Source organism: Peromyscus leucopus, chromosome 6, assembly GCF_004664715.2.
Source record: "Peromyscus leucopus breed LL Stock chromosome 6, UCI_PerLeu_2.1, whole genome shotgun sequence".
NCBI classification, from domain to species: Eukaryota; Metazoa; Chordata; class Mammalia; order Rodentia; family Cricetidae; genus Peromyscus; species Peromyscus leucopus.
Window position 1 is genome coordinate 7,384,835 of NC_051068.1, and position 24,801 is coordinate 7,409,635.

The following is a 24,801-nucleotide window of genomic DNA, read 5'->3' on the forward strand; positions in this document are numbered from 1 at the left end:
CCTTCTTTACGCCACTAAGGTCTCCTCCACCCTTCACCACTCTACCCGAATGACCTGTCCTTCCCGGCCACCCTAGCGCCCAGGGCTGGGGAAAGGAGTCCTCACTCCGGGCTTTGCAGAGCCTGTCTTCTGCAGAGCCCACGCACTGGGACGCTGTGGGGCGTACGACATGCGGCTGGGGCGAGATCTCCAGTGCCAGGCAGTGCTGCCGGCTCTGCTCGGGTGACAGGTAAGTGACTGTGTGCGCGGTCTGAGGCTGGTTTGGGAGACAGGGACTGTAGGGAAGAGAGTGGGAAGGGGAAGAAAGGAGAGGTGAGGAGGGAGGGAGGGAGGAAAAAAGGGAGAGAGTGAGGGAAGGAGGGAAAGTGGTAGAGGCGCGCAGTTGGTCACTTTCTTTCACCTCTAATTCCCCCACCCCATCCCACCTTCTCCCTAGGCTTCCCATTCTTTTTCCTCTCCAAGCATCCTTCCTGCGCTCTGCTGTCGCCTATTTCTCCCTCGCACTCTCCCGCGGGTAAGGGGACCTCCTCCTCGGAGACCAGATCTGCGCGAGGTTGCGACCCCAAGCCTTAGCAGCATGTGGAACGCGACGCCCAGCGAGGAGCCGGAGCCTAACGTCACTCTGGACCTGGACTGGGACGCTTCCCCCGGCAACGACTCGATGACGGACGAGCTGCTGCCGCTGTTCCCCGCGCCGCTGCTGGCGGGCGTCACCGCCACCTGCGTGGCGCTCTTTGTGGTGGGCATCTCGGGCAACCTGCTCACCATGCTGGTGGTGTCCCGCTTCCGCGAGCTGCGCACCACCACCAACCTCTACCTGTCCAGCATGGCCTTCTCCGACCTGCTCATCTTCCTGTGCATGCCGCTGGACCTCGTCCGCCTCTGGCAGTACCGGCCCTGGAACTTTGGCGACCTGCTCTGCAAACTCTTCCAGTTCGTCAGCGAGAGCTGCACCTACGCCACGGTCCTCACCATCACCGCGCTGAGCGTCGAGCGCTACTTCGCCATCTGCTTCCCGCTGCGGGCCAAGGTGGTGGTCACCAAGGGCCGCGTGAAGCTGGTCATCCTTGTCATCTGGGCCGTGGCCTTCTGCAGCGCGGGGCCCATCTTCGTGCTGGTGGGGGTGGAGCACGAGAACGGGACCGACCCTCGGGACACCAACGAGTGCCGCGCCACTGAGTTCGCAGTGCGCTCTGGGCTGCTCACGGTCATGGTGTGGGTGTCCAGCGTCTTCTTCTTCCTGCCGGTCTTCTGCCTCACCGTGCTCTACAGTCTCATCGGGAGGAAGCTGTGGCGGAGGCGCGGCGATGCGGCGGTGGGCGCCTCACTCAGGGACCAGAACCACAAGCAGACGGTGAAGATGCTTGGTGAGTCCTGCACCAGGAGGCCTTTCTTCCTCCCTTGCTTCCCCTTCTGCAGGGCCCTGTATTTTCTGTTTCTCGCCATCTCCGTGTCCCCACGCCTCTCAAGTCTCTCTCTGCCCCCCAGTTCTTGGTCTGAGTTACTGTTTTCCTCTTTCTTCCTCTTCCTCTTCCTGTATCTTCTCCACAAAAAAGCTCACATCGGCAATTCCTTAAAATGATTATTACTCGAGAAACTTGCTTCAAGATGGAAATACCTCATCACCTTTTTTTAAGGTCCCTAAGTGTTGGAGGTGAGGTTCAGCTTCCTGCCTCACATAGAATTTGTGGCTATCAAAGTAACATTACAACCAGCAGGTAGGCATCAGATTTAGAAATTACTCCGTGGTGAGTTTAACCAAAAAGTTGGATCACTCTGTTAAAGACTGTTTATAGATGTGTTTTGTTTGCTTTCAGTACTGGTGTTTGTTTTCTGCCCTGCATCTTTCTCAGATAATTGCATCAACTCCGTTAATTCAGCCTCTCTAAGGCTTTGAAAGGGGGAGTGCTGGGGCCTCCTTCTGCTGTTCTGATTACCTGTCTCCCTACCTTTCCTCAAGTTGTACCTCAGGAACCTCTGGTCATAGGCTCACGGCTGGGTGTACTGAATGATTCACATAGAGTCCATCTCCCTAAAGGCACTTGGTACAGTGAAGTCTTGAAGACTGCTCATGTCCAAGAGGAACATCTCTCGCTTTCTCAAGACATTTCATGTTTATTTGCATTTTACATTTCTTAGTTTTTGCAGAATGATTTCCTATTTGCAATTTTATTATTCTCAAATTTTACATATCAAAATGATAGCGATTTCTCCAGGGATGTTTTGTTTCCCAGACCAGGATTGTGCTGATAGGGAGGATAGATTATCAGTAAGTCTCCTGTGTCCTCCATGGGACTGCCAGTTCACTCTCACTGAAGAGTGGGCCACAGTGCTGCTACGGCATGGTAGCTCTTCTTGTGTGACTTAGTCCTAAGGTGAAGCTACCAGCTCCCTCCAATTTTGTAAGCTCTTCATTTCCCCATTGGTATCTTGATGTCAATGCCCATTGTCTTCTTTCAGGACAATTCGAAGGGGATCACTAAAGGGGCACAAGGACCACAATATTATTTTCTCTCATTTCTGAATTTAAAAACTTAATCTAAAAATTTAGAATTCTTGAAGAAAGTATCTTCATGTGCAAAATGAAGCCTTGAATGGGTGGTAATTAATATTGGTTGGCTTAACAACCCCTTATGCTTTATTTATATCTATTATAGATGACATAAACTTGTTTTCTCAGTGGTTACTAATCCCGATTGCATATCCAGTCCCCTGTAAAACTTATTTTAAAAATCTGGGCACAATAGTCCACAAAACATAACAAAACCTTGTCCTAAAAATGGAAAAAAGAAAGAGGAAGATAGGAAAAGAAAAAGAAGGGAATTCTGACCCATGCTGTGGTTGAGTACAGACGCCTTGTCTTATTTATATTTGTGTTCTGTGTAATGCATATAAATGGAGGGTAATCTTTAATCAGTTGTTTAGTTGAGTCGTTATATCAAGGCAGGCACAAAGTTGAGTAGTTATCAAGTAGGAAGACTGGGAGGATGGGTGAAGATTGTTTAGCCATTGGTCTGACAGACTCACTGAATGTCAAAGTGTCAGGATAGATGGAGGTTGGGGGTGGAGAGTGGGGGGCAGAGCAGTGAGGAGCAGGGTGTCATGTTTCCCACGGTAACAGTAACACAGGATGTTTGTCAGTGGGCATGCTACTCATAGAAAAAACAAAGCCAAGACTTAAGAATGTGAAGTGGTTGGTGACATGCCTCGCACTGATGGTCTCTCTTGCTCTGTGCCTTCAGCTGTAGAGACTTAAGATTGTGAAGTGGTTGGTGACATGCCTCGCACTGATGGTCTCTTGCTCTGTGCTTTCAGCTGTGGTGGTGTTTGCCTTCATCCTCTGCTGGCTGCCCTTCCATGTGGGAAGGTACCTGTTTTCCAAGTCCTTCGAGCCCGGCTCTCTAGAGATTGCTCAAATCAGCCAGTACTGCAACCTTGTGTCCTTCGTCCTCTTCTACCTCAGTGCTGCCATCAACCCCATCCTGTACAACATCATGTCCAAGAAGTACCGGGTGGCGGTGTTCAAGCTTCTGGGGTTTGAGTCCTTCTCGCCGAGAAAGCTCTCCACTCTGAAGGATGAAAGCTCCCGGGCCTGGGCAAAGTCGAGCACCAACACATGACAGCACATCGAAGCACTCAGTCATCCAGTCATCGCTTGCTGCTCCACACCAGAAGCCATGGCCAAGCAGGACTTGGGAGGAAGCGGAAAGTCAGTTTAGGATTAGAGACACGGATCTGGAAACAATTGGGGGCGGGCAGTAAAGCCAGAAGGGTAGGGTCTGTGCGGTTTGATCTGACTGTGCGCTCATCAGAGTGCTCATGCACCATCCCTGCACACTGTGTCTATGATTTTGACAGCTTTTCCACTCAGAGGAAGGAGGAGGCACACTGGGCACCGGCTTTCCTTCTTAGTGGGTAAACACTAACCTCATTTGCTTTTCTCATCATCATAAAAATGAAATAACATCACACACAACTTTAGATATGACTTTTCGAAGCTAGCAATCTCCACAAAGCTCCACAACATTCATCCAAAGCACCATAACATAAGGCACACATGTGTTCAATATGAAACGATTGAGAAATCTCCATTCTCCCCGCCCTCACAGTAATTCTGAAACCTAGTATACTCCCCACAAAGCAGCCCGCTTGAAGTTGAACAGTTAGTTCCATTAGTAATATTTGATGTATTTAATTGATCGTAGAAAAACTGATTCAACAGCTGAAATTCCATGAGTACAATCAAAGCTTTTAAGTAACATAATTTACTGTTTTTTTTTAAATTCAAAGTTAATTAAAATAAGCAATTCAGTTCCTCAGTTGTAGTAGGAACATTTCAAGTAGTGGTTATCATACCAAGCAGACACTCCAAAGTGCATGAAACATAATTATTAATCTCATATAAAATGTTTAAAAATAAGCACCTGTCCCTTTCAAATGTTTTTTAAATAGTATATTAGTATAGCAGGATTTTAGAGTAACAAATGTTAAGGTCACACCTAATGTTCCATCTTCGTGGTGGAAGAGAGTGGAATACATCTTAAAATTAAGTCACATATTTTAAAAATAAGTTTAATTGCATGCATCAATTCAGGAAGTGAAATATTGTAAAAAAACTATAGACCACCTTTTTTGACTTACTATGTAAGCTAATCATAAGCCTTTCATTTGTGGATAGGTAATTATTATTTATTTTGGCCAGCTTATAGTAACCTAAAGAGTATAAAAAAGTTTCAAATGGCGAAGGCAGGCTCATAATTTCCCCCAACATTTATACCTATTTCTACTAAAAATTTATTTTAAAACTTCAGTCGTTTCTTTCAACTTGTTCCTGCCATGTCCTATCTCCAAGGTGGTCTTGCTATTAACACCTCAGTGACAGACATAGTCGAGGTGTTTCTAGTTTCACTCAGTCTAATTATGAATGAGTACACCTTCCAGTAAATACTGTGCATTTTAGCTATAACAATTAAGTTTCATTTCTAAAGGCACTACTTTCTATATGGTCACCTGGATGATCTCAGTCTATCCTTCCAGAATGATTGCTTCCATTCTTCTGGGACTGCTGTCAAGTGAGCAGCTCCTACGGAAAGGACTGGTTAGGCCATTTAAGGAAGTTAATGTCTTGCACTTAAAAGGAAAGGTTATTATGATGAAGTAATGGAGTGCCTATTTGCTTTGGAAACATCAAAAAACAAGCATAATTAGAATTACTTTTAAAGAAATATTTCTGAAACCCATGTGGACATGCAATTCACTCTAAACACCTCATGTTACCAAGTTGACTGTTGAGTTAATTCTTAGGAGTGCATCAGTGAGCACACACTGATGCATTCAGTTCCATGAGATACTGATTAGTGCATTTAGCACCCATCTCCTCAATAGCGCCCAGTAAATTAAAAAGAGGGATTTCAGCTTCCTGATGCAGTTTCTCTATAAATACAACACACTTGAGAGGAAACAAGTTTTCAAAAAAGAATGTTTATCACTGTTTTGGAGTGAAACAAGCCTGATTAGTTGCTTAGTTTCTTCAGTGGTCCCATCTCTGTGCTCTATGATGGTCGTCTTCAACTCACATCTGGGGAGTAGACTACAGAGCAAGGGCCACTATGTTTCCCACTGATTGACCTGGGAAGTGAAAATCCTTTATTTAGAGAAAGGAATCTTTGATTTGTCCACTCCAATCATTACTTTCTTTTATTACTTGCAAGTTCTTTACATTATTATATTCTATGTATTGTTCAAGACTCAGGGCAAAAGAAAATTACCCTGGAGAAAGTTGTATGGGAAAGCCTACCATTTCTCGACATTTGGTATGCGCCTGCTCTGTCTGAGCTCTGAGTAATTAACAAGCCAAAGATTTTTTTATTCTTAGTGATCTCACAATCACCTGTGTGTTGTGCTGTGGGTAATGGATAAAGGGATTTGAATTATGAAGTAGATATCTCTAGTAGGGAAATATCAAACCCCCCACCCTGGGGACTGCAATGGGTCATTCATTGCACTGAGGTGCTGTGTTCTTGACTCCAAATACATTTGAATGGGCCGTCACTGCAATATTTGTAGATAGAGCTGATGTGTCTGCTGGTGGGAACCACACTGAGGCATTCAGAAAGGCAAGAAGCATACTTCTCTTTTTGGTCCTGGTTTCCATGGCCCTGGCTATCCAGCTGTCAGGTTTCTGTCACACTTGGGCAGTGTCAAAGTCAAAGTCATAGTCTTTAGTATAGAATGAAATTGCTATATGAGCAGGAGCTTTCTAAACAATCACTTTAAACATCCATGCCCATCAATTATTTTAAATTGGGAGTTCTATCAGGGTGCATATTCATAACCACAGCACCAGGAAGCAGGAGGATTACTGCTAGTTCAAGTTCTGCCAGAGTTGTCTAGTGAGTTCCATCACAGCCTGGGATGCAGAGTGATGCATTTCAACAAACAAACAAATATTAAGGTTTAAAATCTGTGATGAGGAAGTTTAGAAACACTAGTGTAGCCTCCAGCTAGGAAAAGCACTCTACAGTGACCTTCTGGTGCAGAGGTGGCTGAGGTGACGAGATCACACTCAAGTCTGCTGTTTTTTTCTTCATGCAAATACTTTTGTTAACTACTTAATATAGTTACAGTTTTGGGTTCAACATAAACAGTTTTAGCTCATCTTTTTTTATTTATCCATATACTTGAATTTAATATTTTAAAAAACTGTGAGATTTTGTGCAAGATTGGTGCCTACACTCTTTTGTCTTTTAAAGAACAGTGTGTACCTCTTTAAAACATTGCATAATATTTACATATACAAGATGTTCTTGTCACCATGTGTAAGCTAATAGAGTCTTCTGTTTTCAGAAACACTGTATCTAGTGTGAATAATAGCATTCAAAGAAAGAGATGATGTCCTTGAAGACACACCATGTCTAACATGGTGTATTAGCTAATGGGTCACCTGTGATTTCTCTTCATCTTAAACTGTGACAGTGGCTGGCACGTACAATGATAAGTTGCATAAATGATTAGTGACAAATGGTAGTTGAGTCAATTGGGAACCTAATTTTCATTTATTTACTTATTTTTAGCAGAAAACAAACTGCTATTCAAATCAACAGAAAGCTGCACAGTCTGTGTCCTGAGCAACACAGACTCCCAGGATTAAGCTCAAGTCACTTCCCAGTTAGACTTCCTCTGACCCAGTCATCCAGTTCTTTGCAATAATCTAAATGTGAAGCAGTTGAGGAGGAGGGTTCTGCTGGGGCTGATTTCTGTGGATTTCCTACTGAACTCAGACCTTTTCAGGATGCTGGAGGCTAATGAGGCCAACATCATCATCTTGTTTTACATGGTCTGTGTTTATGCCTCTGCTATTGTTTACCCACTTACTGGAATTTCCGTAAATATGTCATGCCTTTATGGTGCACACCTTTGCTCAAAGGACTGACTGCCAGCTACTCCCAAATCTGGCAAAAAGGGAAAAAACCTCTACCATAAGAAAACATTCCTCATGAAAATGGCCAGAAAGTTCCGCCAATATATGACAAATGTCCTCTCTAGACCCCTCTCCCTGCCCCCCACCAGACACAGAAAGCACTTGGGGGAAATAGCTTGAAAGATACCCATGGTTATAACAATTCAAACCCAAATCACAGATGTAGCTCAATCCACAAAAAGTATTTGTATTCTTCACATTTAGTGTAGTGGATTTAATGTACTAGAGAACATTTGTTGGTGTGAATATTGCTAAACACTGTAGCATTATCACTAAAATATGATGTCCTAGGCACTACTGTACTTGGTCCCTGTATGTCACCACAGCATACTAGAAATGTCACTGGGGGTATTTTGGCTTCTTTCTTCGAAGGTTTTTGTACATGTTAGCTAAGACTTCGCTGTAGCTCTCATATATCTGTCTCACAGAATTTGCAATCCCTTTCCGTGGATGTAATAACCAATAATTGCTTAATAAAATATCTTTTTAAAGCATGGAGTTTGTTCGTTAACAGTTATGAGCCTGTGAGTCACTCTCCTGCCTGCTGGTCCTGGTTTGCTTCTGTTTTGTCTTTTACATTTCTCAGATGGCAACTTTAAGGAGCTGTCTGTTGTAGTGGAGTGTTTCCTCTCAGGGTCTTAGTGTTTGATAAGAAGCCTTGGATCCAATTTGTGTAACATTCAGAAGAGCAGAGGACCTTGAGAAGGACTTGTGATTCCACACTCACCCCTTTTCAGGCTCTTCCAGCTTGTCCCCAAAAGCCATGTGCCCTGTGTGGTGCTGACCTGTGAGCCAAAGACCTCAAGCCCTTCCAGGCAGGGCCAGACCCCCCAGCCCTCTTTCACTCAGCAGCTACTCACTTATGTTGGTCAGATGGGAATTCAAAGGCTGAGTCTGCACCAGCCAGGCACTGGATTCCAGACATATGGATCCCAGGAGCCAGAAAACAGAGCTAAAATTAGAGAACTCATTAACATCATCAATTTTCATTTGCTAATTACAAGCTATTGGAGTAGTCTACTACCCCAATAGTGACCATCCTTAGTTTGTCTCTTTCCAGAACAGATTCTAGGGTGATCTATAAGTGCCAAGCATCCCTTGCTTGCTGGATCATAGCTCGCAAGGAGCTATGATCTAATGTCCTTCAAGGAGTCCCAAAACGCATCACAAATCAGTACCCAGCTCCTAGAACAGCTTGTGAGTCTGTGCAACAAGCTTCCAAACTGTGCATTTCCTCTGATGGTCATTTCTCATCAACACAGGATTGTGGAGAAACACAAAACCTAATCTATAGAGGAAGCAGACAGGGGTGGATACATCAGAGTACCTGGAAAACCAATCTGTCTGCAAATAAGAATCAACAATTTAGAGCAATGGTGAATGTCTTCATTTATGAGACACTGTGCTAAAGGTCTGAAATTAATTTTCTTATAATTTCCCCAACATACACAGGAAGAAATTCTTCTCTTATCCCTACCAGAAGGAGGGGAGGGGGGAGGAGGAAGAGGTGAAGGGAGAGGAGGATGAGATTAAGACTGGAGGAGATGTGACTGCAGCCACTGAGACAAGAGTTTTGACATACTGCCAGGAATAGCAGTATAGCAAATCTGCAATTGGATCCCAGATTGGTAAGACTTGAGTCCCCTCATTTTCCTCATGTCATTTTATTTAAATTTATTCTTACTTATGCATATGTGTGGGGGGGAGTGGGTATATGCACTCAAGTGCAGGTTCCCATAAAGGCTAGAAGAGGCTGTCAGAGATCCTGTAGCTGGATTACAGGTAGTTGTATGGCATCTCTGTGTGCAGAGAACTTAACGTCCTCTGAGAGGTCAACAATCACTCTTAACTGCTGAGACATCATCTCTCCAGCACACCCTATTTCCCAGGTTAGAGTATCTCATAGACATGAAAAACAAACAAACAAAAAATGATATTGTAAAATAATTTTCACAACATGAGTAAGCATATTGTCTCATCTTAAAGAAAAATATATTTGAAGAGCAATAGGACTGAAAAAAAATATACTAACATGTTAATGCTTTGTATGACATTTGGTGGAAAATGTCTTCTGTTTTCTCATGGTTCCCAACATTTCTTTCTAATTTTTTTCCCATCACAAGTTCAGGGTTGTTAAAATTAAATTTGGAGGCTAGTTGTACTGGCTAGATTTTATATCAACTTGACATAAACTAGGGTCATCTGGGAAGAAAGAATCTTAGTTGAGAAAAATGTCTCCAGAGGATTGGCTTGTAAGCACATTTGTAGGATATTTCTTGATTGATACCTGATGTGAGAGGGCCCAGATCACTGTGGGCAGTGCCGTCTCTGAGCTGATGGTCCTGGGATCTATAAGAAAGCAGCTGAGCAAGTCAGTTAACAGTGTTCCTCCATGGCCTCTGTATCAGTTCCTGCTTCCAAGTTCTTGCCTTGAGTTTCTGCCCTGACTTCTCTGGATGATGGACTGGGATGTGGAAATATAGATAAATGAACCCTTGTGCTGGCTGGTTTTATGTCAACTTGATATAATCTAGAGTCATCAGAGAGGAAGGAGCTTCAATCAAGAAAATGCTCCATAAGATCTAGCTATAGGCAAACCTGTAGGGCATTTTATTAATTAGTGATTGATGGGAAAAAGCCTAGCCCATTATGAATGATACCACCCTGGGATGGTGGTCTACGATTCTATAAGAAAGCAGGCTGAGCAAACAAGAAGGCAGCCCTTCTCCATGGCCTCTGCATCAGCTCCTGCCTCTCGGTTCCTACCCTGTTTGAATTCTTGTCCTGACTTCTCCATTGATAAACAGTGATATGGAAGCATGAGCCAAATCAACCCTTTCCTCCCCAAGTGCCTTCGGTCATGGTGTTTCATCACAGCAATAGAAATTCTAACTATTATACTAAGGGAATGCCTCAGTGGGTGAGATGCTTGCTGTGAAGGCAAGAAGACATAAGTTCAACTCCCCAGCACCCATTTAAAAGACAGCCGTAGACACACGCATGCGTAACAAAAAGTTGTAACAAAAACAAAGATAAGCAGATCCTAGGAGCTTACTGGTCAGTGGGCCTAGTCCAAAACAGTAAGTCAGTGAGAGACTCTATCTGAAAATAACTGAGGATAGAGAAGGACACTCAACATCCTCTTCTGGCCTCCTCTCTCTCTCTCTCTCTCTCTCTCTCTCTCTCTCTCTCTCTCTCTCTCTCTCTCTCTCTCTCTCACACACACACACACACACACACACACACACACACACACACACACGCACATACTTGTTTTAGTTAGACCTATCATCGTGCTTTACTGGACCCAACATATCTGCCCAGAAGCAATGACAAATGATAAGTGAGTTGTCATAATGTAGAGACGGCGTCTTTTCCCTGCTCCAGGCCCTGTTCTTGGATCTCAGCCTCAGACATCTTCTAGGACTCTGAGGTGCCTGGTTTCAGTGAGGAGCACAGGCCCAGGGAAGTGTCTTCTAGTCTCAACTGGAACTCAGAGCCTGGGGCACTGCAGTATTCTCCGTGAGATACCAGCTGTTCCCTACAGCCAGACTTGTTTCATTCCCTGACGTAACTGTACAGCTCCAGCAAACTCCTTAGCCTTCTGCTCCTCATGGAAGCAGCAGTCACCTATCAGTATTCATTACATAGTCACAGTTACTATTTTGCCACTTAGCAAAGGACAAGGTAGCTCCATTTGAGCCCCATCTCTGTCCATGCTCTGGTACCTAGAACATTTCACTAACCATCTAGATTTCTAACTGACCCCAGCCAGGCAGAGGCTCCCCGGCCACTTTATTGATGGGTTGTGGCACTTGAGAGAGGCAAGTGAAAGTGGCTGCAGGCTCAGCCAGGCCTGGTAATTGCTCTGGCTGAGATATTGACCACGTGCTGGCAAGCTTGCCAAAACGTAGCAGATAGAGGAGGTGAGAGAGAAGGCTCCCTGGGGCTCCCCGACTAGCCAGCCTAGAATAACCAGTGAGCTCCAGGCCAATGAGTGACCCTGTCTCAAAAATAAGTGGATGTCACCTGAAGAAGGACACCTGGGATTGACCTTTGGCTTATGCGCGCGCGCGCACACACACACACAGAGACAGAGACAGAGAGACAGAGACAGAGACAGACAGACAGACAGACAAACAGAGACAGACACAGACACAGACACAGAGAGAGAGACAGAAACAGTGGTACATATGCACTTGCATACAGATATACCTTTCAGAAATCATTTGCATCCTCTACCAGTAGACACAATTACCTTTACTTCTGGATGAAAATATAATTTTAGGCTCAGGAGGATGTGGAAGAGGAAGGAACCTTGTGAACATCCTGGATCCTTGGCAGCACATCTCTGTGCACATCCCCTTGTTCACTACGTAGCCTGATGAATGCTTTAGAACCTGTCTTGAACAATTTCTTCCACTTGGAGTCTGACCTTCAGAAATGGCTCGTGTAGTGTGCACTGACTTTGAAGAAGACAGTTGATTCTATCTGCAGCTTCACTACGGACAACCAACCACACAACTACAGAATTGTAGCAGGAACCTTAAAAGTTCTTATTAATAAAACAAACCTGAGCCAGGTATTGGGGTGAACTGGAAGATCAGACAACCAGAACAGGCCACAGCTAACCTCACCTTTCTGGATCCTCAGCTGGTCTTGTTTCCTCAGACTGGAGGTCTCTGTGTCCTCATATCTGAATGACTCTCAGCTGAACTGTGCTGCTAGAAGCCTGAAAGCTTAACCAGCCAAATGCTTCTAGTTTCTGGTCCTCACGCTTTATATCTTTCTGCTTTCTACCATCACTCCCTGGGATTAAAGGCTCGCTTTCTGGGATTAAAGGCGTGTGTCACCATGCCTGGCTGTTTCCAATGTGGCCTTGAACTCACAGAGATCCAGAGAGATTTCTACCTCTGGAGTGCTAGGATTAAAGGTGTGAGTGCCACCATTTTCTAGCCTCTGTATCTAGTGGCTGTTCTGTCTCTGACCCCAGGTAAGTTTATTAGGGTGCACAATATTTTGGGGAACACAATACCACCACAACACAATCACTTAACACCAGACTCTCCATGCCCCAGACTACTTGAGGGCACAGTGGGAATGCCTAAAGTGCCAGTGTTACCAGAGTCAAACATCTTAATCCAGAAATCTAGCCACATCCATACTGACTCTTTTTCCTAACCATTTATTATGTTGTCTCCAATACATTATTTCCACTTTGGTGTTTTGCTTTGTTTTTAGACAGTCACACTATGTAGCCTACCTTTATCTCAAACTCAGCCTCCTAAGTTCTGGGACTGCAGGAGTAAACCATCATGCTGAGCCAGTTTGCAATTTCAATCTTCTTTATAGAAGATCAAAACTCTAAGCCATGTGTGCAGAATTCTCCCACGGTTTTTGAACCTTCCTCATCCCAATGTTTACAGTAACTTCACCTCCATCTGTCAGTGGACTATTCAGTGGCTTGTATTTGTGGACTCTTTCCAAAGAATTCAGCAGTTTTGAGAGAAACTGAATTTGGTATTGCAATTAGGTTTATCATTTAGGTGCATTGTAGAAGTAACCATCTTATTAACTAAGAAACACAGAGTCAATGCAAAGATGAAAGCCCAAGAGGTCAAAGCTAAGAGCCTTACCCGTCACTGCTACAGCGATCCTCTTCAGCAAGAGACCTATTTCCTGTGTGTTTGTCTTTATATAGACTTTCTGTTCTGCCTTCTCATTGGTTGTAAACCCAACCACATGACCTCCTTGTCACTGCCCGTCTGTACAGACCTCCAGGTCTTCTATGGTTGGTATTGAGATTAAAGGCGTGTGTCTCCAATGTTGGCTGTATCCTTGAACACACAGAGATCCGCCTAGCTCTGCCTCCCAAGAGCTGGGATTAAAGGTGTGCACCACCACCGCCCTGCTCTGCTATGGCTCTAATAGCTCTGACCCCCAGGCAACTTTATTAACATACAAATAAAATCACATTTCAGTACAAATAAAATATCACCATAATGTATTTTAAGTAGTCACAATAATGAGTATGGTTTGGCTCTCCAGGTTGGTGGAGAAGTGTTTGGGCGTGCTACAGTGTGGGCTTGTGACACATGGCATAGCATGGCCTGAACATCTGCTAGAGTCCCTGAGATGCTGGACAGAAAGTGTTAAACACCTGCGGCCTGCGTCAGAGTGCTTCTTATCCCTATGCATGAGCACTGAGAGCAGAAAATGGTTGGTCTCTAGAAATGAATAAATCCAAGTCCATAACAAACTACTATATACTTTATAAATGCTGAAAGAGAGGAGTGTGATGCTTCCCAACACAAAGAGATGCTAAGTGTTCGTTCCTAAGGGGAGACAAATGCTGCTTAGCTCAATTCGGTTATTACATGTTGCATACATGCCTCAGATTATCATGCTGCACCCCCGTTAATATGTACAATTCTTACATGTCAGTTAAAAGTAGACCAAGTAAAACTGTTGAAGAGAATAAATCTGGCACTGGAAATGTAGCTCAGTTGGTAGATGGTTTGCCTAGCTTGGAAAACGCCCTGGATTTGGTACCCAGTGTTGCACAAACCCACTTTGGTGGTAATCATCTGTAATCTCAGAACTGGGGTGCTAGAGGCCAGAGGGTCAGAAGCTCAAGGTTATTTGGGGGTTCAGAGTAGGTATGAGGCCAGCTTGAATTACACAAGAATGTGTCTTTTAAAAACAAAACAAATAAAGAAAGGAAATAAAGAAAAGAATAATTGTGTTAGATACTGCCTAAACTAGCCAGAAGTCTTGGCAGCTTCATACTGTGGATCTGCTTTTGGACATGCTGAGCTGAGACAGTTTTTAACAGGGTGACAGGGAATCCACTCTGCATGTGACTGGGGACCCCTGATGTCCAGGCACCCCATCCAGTTTGCATTGGGCTTGGACCCTCTCAATGTTAGAGGACAGAGCATCAATCTGGAACAAGCTGGGGTAAGGCCTTTACATCACCACTGAGTTGTTTCTGGCTTCTGCTACATCTGTACCAGGGCCTCAGATCTTAGCACCTCTGACTCCATGATGGAAGTACCATTCAGGCTGTAAAACTCAGCATGTGGACAGCACCACTTGCCAAAACTAAAACAAAGGCCTCATCTATCAAAGCCCATAGAGTCCTGGGAAAGTCTCAAAAGGTACTAACCTTGCTTTTTAGCTTTTGTGGTTCCAATTCTGGCTAACTTCTTTTTAACTGAAATGTATCAACCCAGAATATGGATTTTGTGCTTAGAAGCTGATCCCAAGAAAGGCTCGGGGCTACACTAGGATCCTGAACACACAGTGTAGTCACTGGCTGGCTGATAGAGAGTTTCTATTGGCTTAACCCCTGTACACGCTGTCTTCTCTGGTGAATACCCCACAACAAATCTAGCAGCCCAAGAGGTTCACTCGTGTTCGGGGTTCTCTCTTTAACCCATCAGCTGAACCCCATCTCTCTGTGTCTCAGGGAAATTAAGTCTTCTCTAAGGACAGGGGGGGAGGCCCTTACAAGTGACTCCGAGGCGTGTGACTGGGCAATGCTTGCTTCATCCCAGCTAGGGCTTATGTGTGATGGTGTTACTGCTCCCTTTAGACAGGATGACATCAGCAGGCTGGCAGACACTAGGGTCAATGGGAAAATTGTAGCTAGTGTATCTATGGAGTAATAGCAGGAAACAGAACTTGGACAGCCTTGCTCAGGAAGAAAATCTGTTACAATGGCAACAGGCTTTTAATTTTTCTGATAAATCTAATCATCTCTCTCTGTGTCTCTCTCTCTCTCTGTGTGTCTGTGTCTGTCTGTCTCTCTCTCTGTGTCTCTGTGTCTCTGTCTCTGTCTCTCTCTCTCTCTTTCTGAGACAAGCTTTCACAGTGTAGCCCTGGCTGTCCTGGAACTCACTCTGTAGACCAAGCTGGCCTCAAACTCACAGAGAATGCTTGTCTCCGCTGGGATTAAAGGCATGTGCCATGCCCAGCTTTAATCATTTGAAGAATCCTTTCAAGAAAGCTGTGCTTTAAGATGGCCCTTTAACATGGAGTGCCACACGGAGTGAGTTTTCAATCCAGTGTGCCAAATGTGGTTTTTCACTTAAGCAACTGTCCTTTCAAACTAATCTTACTTGTGTTGGATGTTCACACCTATACAAAAAGCTCACAGCTGCTGCTGTGCTGGCTCCATTGTTAGAGGATCTGGGACACGGATGATTGGGGTGAATTTTGTATTAGTGTCATCAGACACATTTAAATAACAGATCAGCTCATCTCACTAATGGGTTGGGTCTTTTTGTTTTTCCGTCTAACTGACAGAACTGAAGTAGGTACTTAGAAAGTTCACGTCATAGTGAGGTTGTTCTTCTATAGTGAAAGTTTACATGATTGAGAATGTAGTAATTTTGGATAAAAAGTTCTCCAGTAAAGTTTAAATATATTCATTCTGGAGTGATAATATAAAAATCCTTTGGCTGGACATACTGTCAAGGTTAAAAACAATGTTCTTACTAGATTTTGAATCTGTGGAACAGTCAGCAGAGCTTAAAAACTAATAGTGGGAGCCTGCATAACTCATAACTCATGTGTATCAGTCAGGGTTCTCTAGAGAAGCAAAACTGACAGAATGTGTGTGCCATGCGCGCACGCACACACACACACACACACATACACACACGCACACGCACACGCACAGTGTATTAGAATGGTCAATAGGCTATGGTCTGACTACTCTAACAATGTCTATCTCCTGATGGAAAATCCAATCCCATAGTTATTCAGTCCCTGAGGCTGGATGTCTCAGCTGGTCTTCAGTATACCCTGGAGTCCCAAAGAGGTAGGCTGTAATGCCAGCGAAGGATTGAACTATCCAGTCAGAGCGAGGGAAGCAGGCAAAGAGAGCTAGCTTTCTTCTTCTGTGTCCTTTATACAGGATGCCAGCAGGAGCTGTGCCCCGATTCAAAGCATATCCTCTTACCTAAAAAGATATGGACTTAGGGTGGGTCTTCCCACCTCAAATGATTCTATCAAGAAAAATTGTGGTGATATATTGTGTACCCTAATAAAATTTGCCTGAAGATCAGAGAACAGAGCAAGCCCCTAGATTAAACTATTAAACTAGGTTAAACATAGATTCCAGGCAGTGGTGGCACACACACCTTTAATCCTAGCACTCAGGAGGCAGAGATCATCTGGATCTCTGTGAGTTCAAAGCCACCCTGGACTATATGAGATTGATTCAGTCTAGGACAGAAACAGAGCCAGGCAGTGGTGGCACACACCTTTAATCCCAGCACTAAGAAGGAAATAATATGACAGGGTGGAGAAAAGTATATAAGGCGTGAGGAGACAGGAACTAAAGTCTTTTCAGCTGGAAGCTTCTTGGCTGGAGAGCTTTTGGTGAGGACTCCGAGACATTCAGAGGATTCATGGAGTTGGCGAGGTGAGACGTAGCAGTAGCTTGTTCCTTTGTCTCTCTGATCTTTCAGCATTTACCTCAATATCTGGCTCCAGTTTTTGTTTTTTTTTTTTTTTTTTTTTTTTTTGTTTTTGTTTTTTTTTTAAATAAAAGACCATTTGAAATTCAAGCAACAACAACAACAAAAATCCCTCACACCTGTACCCAGCTGCTTGGGCAAGTTGACAACTAAGAATAATGATCACATCATGAATTTTCCTTTTTTTAACTTCTTTATTGATTCTTTGGGAGTTTCACATCATTCACCCCAAGTTGGCTCACCTCCCAGTGCCCCCATATCCTCTCCTCACTCCTGTGGCACCCCCCACAAAAGAAAACAAAACAAAGCAAGCAAACAACCAAGAACACGAACAACCTCCCAAACCCCAAAACAAAACAGAAACCTCTCCCCTTCTGCTTTCCTGCCCCTCCAACACCTCTGCCCTCGTCCAGCTGGCACTGGGGGCTGCGGTGTGTCACACAGCAGACCCTTTTGTCCATCAGCTGTGTTGCTTGCAAATGGTCACTGCAAAGAGGCACTGTCTGGTCCAGGCCTCTGGGTTCTGGTACACCATCATCACTGGATCCTCACCTGAACCCCTCTGAGATATCCCGCAGCTGCCCTGAGTCATGGAGATCATGTGGGTATTGTTCCACAGGACCAGTCCCTTCACAAGCTTCCATAGGTCTAGATGGGGTAGATGTCAGCACAGGCCAACCCGAGGCCCGGCTGTGGGCCTGGGTGGTAGCTGAGTTGGCCAGTCTGAGCCACTGGGGCCACCCTCAGGTGAGGGGGCAGAATCAGGTCCCCTAAATCCATGCCCTCAGGGTCAGTTCAGCCTTGCCTGTGATGAGGGGTGGGGACCACGTCTCTTGAGTGCAGGGGCCAACTCTCATGCTGCAGTGTCCAGTGAGAGGCAAGGCGGGCTTTCCCTCAGACAGTGAAGGGCGGAGCCTGCTCAGCATGGCCCTCTGATTTCATCTTGCATGATACCTAAGGCCTCCTGAGGTGACACAGGCCACAGACATCAACACAGACCCCAGCTTCAGCTGGACCACGGACCCAGACACAGTCCTTGCTAGCAGCTTGGGGCTGGATGATATCCTGGCTTTGGGTGGAAGCACAGGCCACTCAGGTTGGGATGGTTCTGGCAGTCACATGGCCACCAGATACCAACAAGGCCTCAGGTTGTGGCCCCAACCCTAAGGTCTGACCTTTGGTGGCAATATGGGACTCAGACTTCAGCACAGACCCCAGCCTCAGCAGCAGCTGTCTCTGGATGTCACCACTGCCCGAGGTGGCAATGCAGGCCACTCAGATCGGCACAGGCCTCAGTGGCAGTATGGCTCTCAGACACTAACATGTCCCTCGATCTAGACTGTCTGCATGGCCTTCGATGGTAACAGGAGCCTCGGACATCAACCCAGAACCCTGGCATGATCTTCAGCTGCAGCTCTGGCCAGGCATCACCATGACATTAAATAGCACAGGCCATTTAGATCTGCATGCATCCTGGCCCTGAGATACCAACCTGGATTCAGGTAGCTAATCTGCCCTGGGTATCATGGCCCTTGGTGGAGACAGGAACCACATCTGCTCTTGTGGGCCTCAGGAACATATCACAGAGATTCAGTTGTGTGTTAAAGCTATGCCTAGAAATTTCAAGGCATTTTTCTAGAGGAAGCCATTTATCATGGAATATTTGGTGTTATTCAGTTTTTAATATTTCTTCTGCTATGAAATTCTGTGGGCCCACATACTGCTAGACCATATTGGCAAACAGTGGAAGCTTCTCAGTTGCTGATCCTCTCTCTAAGTAACTAACTCCCTGCAGAGCCCAGGAGACAAGCAGGCTGTAGATGCATAGCTTTGTTTTTTGTGCAAATAAAGCTCAGTCTATCCCTTGCCTTCAGGCCTAGTGGCATTCCAGAGCAATTGACTCAGAACAAAGGAGGTTTTTGCATATCCAAGTGGAGTGAAGAGTGAGGCAGAATTCCTAAGATAGAGAGTTGCATGGTGAGAAGAGGAAGAACAAGGCAGTTTTTTTTTTTTTTTTTTTTTTTTTTTTAGAGGGTAGACAGAGCCGCATGGCCAGAGATTCTGTAGGTGGTAAGGCAGATCTCTTGTAGAGTTTCCTCAGAGTAAAAAGCAAGGAAAGAAAGATGCAGGCCAAAGGAACAGAGGACGAAGATTAGGTCAAAAGCATAGGAGTTTAGTAAAACTATTAGGACAGGAAAAGGGGCACAGAGAGGAGCTAAATGTGAGGACGGAGCTGAAGCTGTAATGATAGAATTTTGTCAAAGAGAAATAAAGTAAATGGACAAAGAGTGTGGTGTACTTAGATTCTTTTCCTGAAAACAATTCTCACTGTTTGTAATTTCTCTGGGCCACTGGGAAGAATATTATTAAGGCTGGTCCATTAATAATATTCAAGGATACACGAACCCTGACTCTGGCCATTATAGGGCTATGGACCCAGACATGATCTTTGACAGCAGCCTGGACCTGGATAACCTCATGGCCCAGGGTGGCAGTACAGGATACCCATATCTATATGGTCCCTGCTATGGCATGGCCCTCAGACTCCAAAAAACCACAGGCTCCAGCCCAGATCCTGGGCCTCTGTGTGAGCCCTAGTGGCAACCTGAGCCACAGACTTCAACACGGACCCCAGCTGTAGTTGGGCCACAATGAATTTTTTATGTTTTTATTATAATGTGGTGTTTTAAAATACAGAATTGGAAATCATCCATTATAGGCTCATTCATTTATATTTTTATTATTTCAAAACTATATTTTTCTTTTCATACTTTACAAAAGTCAGCAAATATTTACAGAGGGCCTAACTTACACAATACTAGGTGCTATGGCTTCCCACCTCAAAGAAATAAAAACTTTGCCCTCATGGAACTAATACTGTGTAGAGGCAAAAAAAAAAAAAAACCCAAAAAACAATGAAAAGCATGGGCTGCAGGGCTTGAAAGGGGACAAGGCAGAATAAATCAAACGGCTATGGCACTCACATGGTCAGAAACCACTTGGTGTGTCCTAATTCCTCACTAGAGTGGAAGACATTTTCCTGGCTCCTAACTGGGGTTAGGGACCGCCAGAGTGTTAGTGGGGAATTACCAGACTATTTCATAGGTTAATTTGAGGAAACACATTTTGAGTTGTCCAAAGCTGTAATAGCCAGAGACTGTGGTGAGCAGAGATTTAACTAGATCTCCTGCTCTCAATGCTTTGACTATCCCATTTCCCTGTTGTGGACAGGGCAGCTTAATGTGACACCAAAAGACAGTCACTGGACACTAGCACGCAAACGCAGGCTATCAGAGGCCATCCATCCTCTACCACACTCGGGGAGAACTTTTGAAAGGCGGAGTGTGTAAGACTATGAACAGGCATCTGAGCTAATCATCCCTCTTGAGTAAAACACAGAGATAAATCCTTCAATGCCACCTGACAGGCTTGGAGAAAAGCTGGGAGTGTTAACATTTCTTGTAGACAGTCCTGCCAGATTGTTACCAAAGGACTTCAGGGGTGTTCTTGACTCTATCAGTTGCAGATTGAGGATTATGGGAATAAACAGCACACAAGATGCAGTCTTGGCCCTTTAGCTAACAGTACCCAGAAAGGAAGACACACAAGAAGATGTCTGAACGTATATCCTATGGTGACAATGCTGAGAATTTAGTCAGGGTATAGAGGAAGACAGCTGTTGGGCTGAGAAAGGTCATCTAAAGAGAAGAAAAGTTGTGTCTTCACATAAAAGTGATCATGGTTAAAAAAGTGACCATCTGACTCCGTAAGTGAAGTCCTAACGAGCTGGTTAGGCTCTGGGGACTAAGGAGACGTAGGCAGAGGAAGGTGTCGTATGTCTGGGGAGTTGCAGGCACAGGGACAATCTACAGCAGTGACAGAACCGATGTTCAAGCAGGCCCAGGAAGATCATAGGAAGACTTACAGTGCTACATGGAGATGGTCTTTTTCACCCATCATTACCACCACTGTTACCACTGCCACCACCACCACCACCACCACAACCACCACCATAACCACCGCCATCACCACTGCCATCACCACCACCATCACCACCACCATCACTACCACCACCATTATCACTACCACCATCATCACCATCACCACCACCACCACCACCAATGTCATTGCCACCACCATCACCACTACCATAACCACCAACACCATCACCACCACTACTACCATAACCACCACCATCATCACTACCACCACTACCATAACCATCAACACCATCATCACCATCACCACTATACCATCATCACCAACACCATCACCATTACCACCATCGTCATCATCACCATTATCATTACCTCTGTCACCGCCACCATTACCATCCTCACCACCACTATCACCACCATCACCATGACCAATATCACTGCCACCACCAACAATCTGTTAGTAATGTCTTCTCTGAATGATGGGTGTTTCCTGATTTAACAGTTTCCTAGTCTTAGTAGTTCTTCATAAAGACACTAATTACTACAATTATTAATCCCAGCCTCTTCTTCAGGAAACCACTCATGAGGCAGTGTTGGCAGTGGCTGGCTCCCAGGGCCATCTTTCCCTAGTGGAGTTCTTACAGAGCAAGGATTTCATTTAGTCTCAGGATCCAAGAATAAGCCTCAGATATCAGATAAATGCCAACTGTCGTCTGTGATTTCCGTGGCTCCTGTGATGACTTGTTATCATTTCTTGCTTCCTCTGTCTTTTTTATCTTTGTATCTGTCCCAAATAGCTTCCAGATATGAAGCCTTGATAGGAGGAGAAAGAGCAGAGGAGAGTGAGAAACTGGCCATTTTCCACCTCTGAAAGCTAAAAGGGAACAGTGCTGGGGCACAGGAAGCCCGGGGTGAGAGGATCAGCTCTCTTAAGACAGAGTTATAAGCGAGGCTGGTTACCAGGCACAGCACCTTCTCAGCACCACCAGGGTGTGTCCAGCCAGCCTTTTGGTAGTAGGAAATACCACTGTCACCCACAATTGTATTACGGCTACATTCATAGCTGTCCTGGGATGCAAGAAGACTGGACATGCCTGAGTAGCTAGAACCTTGAGGCAGGTTAGCGGATTGACTTGTTTCCTGTTTCCAGGTACCTTTCCCTCTACTGCATGTCAGCTACTCACGCCTGTGTGACGCACTTGGGCTTTACCAGAAGCAGCTCTTCTAAACGTTTTCATTTCAGTGTCTCATTCTAAGACCACAACTCTCTCTCATTCTAGAGCTTTCAACTGCCATTCCTTCCACATAGAAGTTCTTCAGCCTCTTTACTTCTTCCCTATGAACCAGGATGTTAGCTCTTTGTGGTCAGTAAGTGGTCTCTAGTCTCAATCATGGCGAATGCATCCCATAATCACTTACCAAGGACCTTGTGTCATCACGCAGTCACCTTGGGTGTTGGATCTGAGCGAAGAACTTGAGGGAAAGGAGCACACTGTAGCAGCTCTTTCTTGGTCTTCATGTAATAATCTAAACAACTCCCTGGCCTCAGCGGACACACGTGCCTCGTACTTTCTAACAGGAATAAAGTACCATCAGAGATTATCCTCTCAGCTTGTTGCTACTGTGTGGAAGAAGCCACAGGGAGCTGACCATGTCCTCTCCTCTCTTATCTGGGAGGAGTGCCTCTGAAAAGACACTTCCTGAGACCAAGAACAGCCGGGAAGGCTGCATACAGTTGGGGTGTGTTTACAGAAGGCTGTTACTAGTGGAACTCTTAGATGATATTCTAATGACTCTCGCTCCCTTCTACGAGGGACTATCAGCAGGCCCGATCTTGTTGAGGGTCTCCTATGGGAAACCAACACCACTCTGACTAAAATGGCAGTGGCTACCTTATGCCCTCTTTCTCTTTTGGACTCCTACAATTGTCCCCTCTCTTCTGGCATTTTATATTGGCCCTTTCTCATGGGGTCTACCATCACTGTTTAAACTTCCCACCATAAGAAATCTTTTCATAGTCCTACCATGGACTGAATTGTGACCGGGACACCCCACCCCCATTGTGTACCAAGTGCTAACCTCCGATGCCATGGCATTTAGAAATGTGCCTCGGAAGTGGTAATTAAGGGTCCTGAGGGTGGGGCTCACATGGTAGGATTAGTGCCATTGATAAGAAAAGAAGGAGGGGGCTGGAGAAATGGCTTAGTGGATAAAGGCACCTATTGCTAAGCCTGAGCACTTGAGTTGGATCCCTGGAACCCACATGGTAGGAGAAAACCGACTCCTGTAAGTTGTCCTCTGCCTGCTTGGTCATGTGTGTGCACATGTGCAAACACACATACACTAAATCAATGTAACTTAGAACAAAAGGAGGAAGAAGAAAGAGGAGGAGGAGGAGGAGGAGGAGGAGGAGGAGGAGGAGGAGGAGGAAGAAGAAGAAGAAGAAGAAGAAGAAGAAGAAGAAGAAGAAGAAGAAGAAGAAGAAGAAGAAGAAGAACCAGAGCCTTCCCATCAATACTGAGGGGACATAACAAGAAATCATCTCCAAGTTAGGAAGAGAGATCTCATGGAGGTCAGTCTCCCTGGCACTGTGGGTCTGGGCCATATGGCCTCAAGAGTAAGAACCATATTTCTGTGGTTTTATCCAGTCTGCCTTGTTACTCAGTTATATCAGCACATGCTTGCCAATATAACCCCCAAATCCCTCCAACTTCTGCCCTAGTTCTTGTTACCCTTTATAAATAAACCAGTTAAGATATGTAGTCTCCCCTTTCACTCCACACACATATAATTCCCCCAATATTGTAAAATAAAAATAGTCCTGAAGAAGAAATTGTAAGTCAGTCACACCAGCCATCACAGTTCTATGACTGATATGGTCTTTCCAGTGAGGAAAACTAATGTTACACAAATAATTGCTCAATAGTTATTTAATTATAATGGAATTGTGTGCCATAATAGAGAATAGCCAGGTGAATATTGAGAAACTTACATTTACTCAAGTCTGCTGGCTAGTTTTATGTCAATTTGGCATAAGCCAGAGTTATCAGAGAGGAAGGAGCCTCAATTGAGAAAATGCCTGCGTAAGATCCCTTGTAGACAAGCCCATAGGCATTTTCTTAATTAGTGATTGATGGGGTAGAACCCAGCCCATTGTGGGTGGTGCCATCCCTGGGCTGGTGGTCCTGGGTTCTATAAGAAAGCAGGCTGAGTAAGCCATGAGGAGAAAGCCAGTTAGCAGCACCTTTCCATGGCCTCTGCCAGCTCCTGCCTCTAGGTTCCTACGCTGCTTGAGTTCCAGTCCTGATTCCTTCAGGGATGGACTATGATGGGGAAGTGTAGCCAAATTAACTCTTTCCTCCTGAAGCTTTTGGTCACAGTGTTTCATCACAGCGATAGTTACCCTAACTAGGACACCCAGCTTGTTTAAAGCACAAAATAGAAGGGTGTCCTTTGAGAGGTGACACTCTACCACAATGTGAAGTGTGGGTGACTGAAGGATGAGTACAATTCCAGAATTGACCTACAGCATAAAAGGTTTGAGTTGGAAAGGAACATATTTCTGAGTTGTTGAGATATCACAAGGCTGGAGCAAGGTAGGAGTGGTTGAAGGTGGACACTGTCCCAGATGGGCAGAGCCCAAAAGGTAATGCTGTCGACTTTGATCACCACCACCCCTCTCCAGGATCTCACTATGCAGTCCTGGCAGGCCTGGAACTCACTATTTAGACAAGAATGATCTCAAACTTACTGAGATCCTCCTGCCTCTGCCTCCCAAGCGCTGGAATTAAAAATGTGCGCCATGATACCTGGTCTGGTCATTATCTTAAGCTCAGTGTAGAGCCAACAAAGGCTTAAGAGATAGCATTTGCATATAAAGACTAACCTCCATCTG

The 24,801-nt window shown here is 44.9% G+C and overlaps 1 protein-coding gene across 1 annotated transcript; it reads left to right on the forward strand.

Moving 5' to 3' along the window:
• Positions 1–452: 452 nt before the first annotated feature.
• Ghsr (growth hormone secretagogue receptor) lies at positions 453–4,223 on the forward strand. The gene is made up of 2 exons (XM_028875803.2): positions 453–1,367; positions 3,316–4,223. The coding sequence occupies exons 1-2, from the start codon at positions 578–580 to the stop codon at positions 3,618–3,620; spliced, it is 1,095 nt and encodes a 364-aa protein (XP_028731636.1). The 5' UTR covers positions 453–577; the 3' UTR covers positions 3,621–4,223.
• Positions 4,224–24,801: the final 20,578 nt, after the last annotated feature.